Genomic DNA, 2209 nt, shown 5'->3' on the forward strand with positions numbered 1-2209 from the left:
GACCTGTCGGACTCCCAGATAGTTAGAGCGTTTTGTGGTGGTTGGCGGTTGGTGGCTGGTGGCTGGTGGCTGGTGGTTGTGGTCTTTGGATATTGGGTTTTTTGATTTGGGTTTCTTTTTCCTTTTTCTTTATCTTTTTTGCTTTTGTATTTTGGGGTTTTGTTTTGGTTTTTGTTTTGGTTTATTACTTTTTTTTTAGCTCGTAGGTGGCATCCTGGTTCCGGATTAGGATGAGCGGCAAGGGTAGTGAGATCAGTGTAGCGCTGCGGGGGCAGAGCTCTTGGTGTGAGCCTGCCTTTGCGGACCGTTATGTGGTCCTGCAGAACATCGGGGCAGGGGGTTTCGCCCAGGTGAAACTTGCCCGCCATCTCCTCACTGGGACAGAGGTTGCGGTGAAGGTCTTGGCGAAAGTAGCCTCGAACCTCCCCTTCCTATCTGAACCAGATCTGATGGCGGGCTTGGACCACCCGAATGTGATCCACCTCTTCCAGGTCATCGAGACCAAGGACTACATCTACCTCATCATGGAGAATGCGGGTGCGGGCGACCTTTGGGACCTCATCCCGGGGACTGATGGCATGCTGGAGGAGGAGGCCCGCAGACTGTTCCGGCAGATCGTGCGGGCCGTGCAGTACTGCCACAGGAACGGGATCGTGCACATGGACCTGAAGCCGGACAACGTGGTGGTGGATGCCAGCGGCAAGGCCAAGCTCATCGACTTTGGCCTGAGCACCAGATTCACAGCTGGGAAGAAGCTCAAGAGGTTCTGGGGCACTCTCCTCTACGTCGCCCCTGAAATCGTCCGTCGGAAGGAATTCGAGGGCCCCCCTGCTGACGTCTGGAGCCTGGGTGTCCTCCTCTTTGCCATGCTCACAGGGAAATGCCCATTTCTGGCAAACAGCAACAGGAAGGTGAGGAAGCTCATCAGGCAGGGCACCTACGACATTCCCCAGCACGTCTCCGAGGGCGCAAAGAGCCTCATCCGTGACATACTCACCACGGACCCCAAGCAGAGGCCCACCATAGACCAGGTGCTGGGGCACCCGTGGCTGACCCAGGGCGTGGAAGCTTCACCCGGCCCTCGTGGTGAGGCACTCCCCAAACTCCCCGACCCCGAAATCTTGAGAGCCATGCTCAGCCTGGGCTTTGACCACTACGACTCCTGGGTGTCTGTGGCGAGTGGCAAGTTCAACGACGCGATGGCGACCTACCGCATCCTCCAGAGCCACAGAACCCAGGGGGCGGCCTGCGCACTCCAGGCGAGGCCCGAGCAGCGCCCTGGCCCTGCGGATCCCTGCCCCAAGAAGTCTCCCACTGAGCCTGCCCTTCCCTTGCCCTGTGAGCAGCAGCAGCCCCGGGAGGCCCAGCGGTCCCAGCGGGAGGCTGCTGGAGGTGCCAGCCTGCCCGCCCTCCCTCTCTGCTTCCTCCACGAGGACGCGCCCCCTCCCAGCCTAGCCTCCCAGCGTGACCCTGTGCCCAGCCGCTCCTCCTCCCGAGGTCCCTCCGCGGGCCAACCCCCAGACGGCAGCGGGAGTTGGAAGAGGGTGAGGAGGAGGATCGCCCAATGCCTCAGGCAGCTCTGCTGCGCACCCTGCTTCTGTGGGCCACCGTCCAGAACGAGAGTGGCTCCGCTGGACATGCCTAGCGCAGACTGACAGAGCCTAGGGACAGCCCGAGAGCCTGAGCCCTGGCCATCCTGCTGTGGGAGGAGGTGTGCGACTGGCTCAGGCTTCGCCGCTGGGACTCAGGCGGCCGCGCATCTGCATCCACCAGAAGACCCCTCTGCCCCCACCTGCGGACACGTCACAGAGACTTTGCCCTGGGACGCGTACCCCTGCCCTGCTCTTTCTCCCATGCTTTGGGAGAAGTTTATTTTTAATTTGTTTTTTTTTTTTTTTTTTTTTTTCAATTGTGTAATAAAATTGATGTTTCAAAGATTTTAAAAAGGCAGTTTGGATTTTCATTTTTGTTTGTTTCATGTTTGTTTCTTTGTTGTTTGTTTTCAAGAGGGAGGCCTCAGGGCGATACCGCTGTTTATGGGTGCCGAGTTCTGCTCCCTCTAATGTTGAAGTTTGAACACCAGAGAAGCGGGCCAAGGCAAGCATGTTAAGCAGGTTTTATTTAAAAGTAGTAGTAATACAGACTTCTCCTGGGAGGGAGAAGGGGGCTGAGGCTGATGTTCTACAGTCCCAAGAAGTGACCATACCCT

The 2209-nt window shown here is 57.5% G+C and overlaps 1 protein-coding gene across 1 annotated transcript; it reads left to right on the top strand.

The window, feature by feature from the left end:
- Nucleotides 1-230: 230 nt before the first annotated feature.
- On the top strand, nucleotides 231-1655 carry LOC306664366 (sperm motility kinase 2B-like; the record flags this gene model as incomplete). The annotated part of the gene is made up of 1 exon (XM_079145180.1): nucleotides 231-1655. The coding sequence occupies one exon, from the start codon at nucleotides 231-233 to the stop codon at nucleotides 1653-1655; it is 1425 nt and encodes a 474-aa protein (XP_079001306.1).
- Between the last annotated feature and the right edge of the window lie 554 nt (nucleotides 1656-2209).

This window comes from Sciurus vulgaris (assembly GCF_902686455.1).
Source record: "Sciurus vulgaris genome assembly, chromosome: 6".
Lineage (NCBI taxonomy): Eukaryota > Metazoa > Chordata > Mammalia > Rodentia > Sciuridae > Sciurus > Sciurus vulgaris.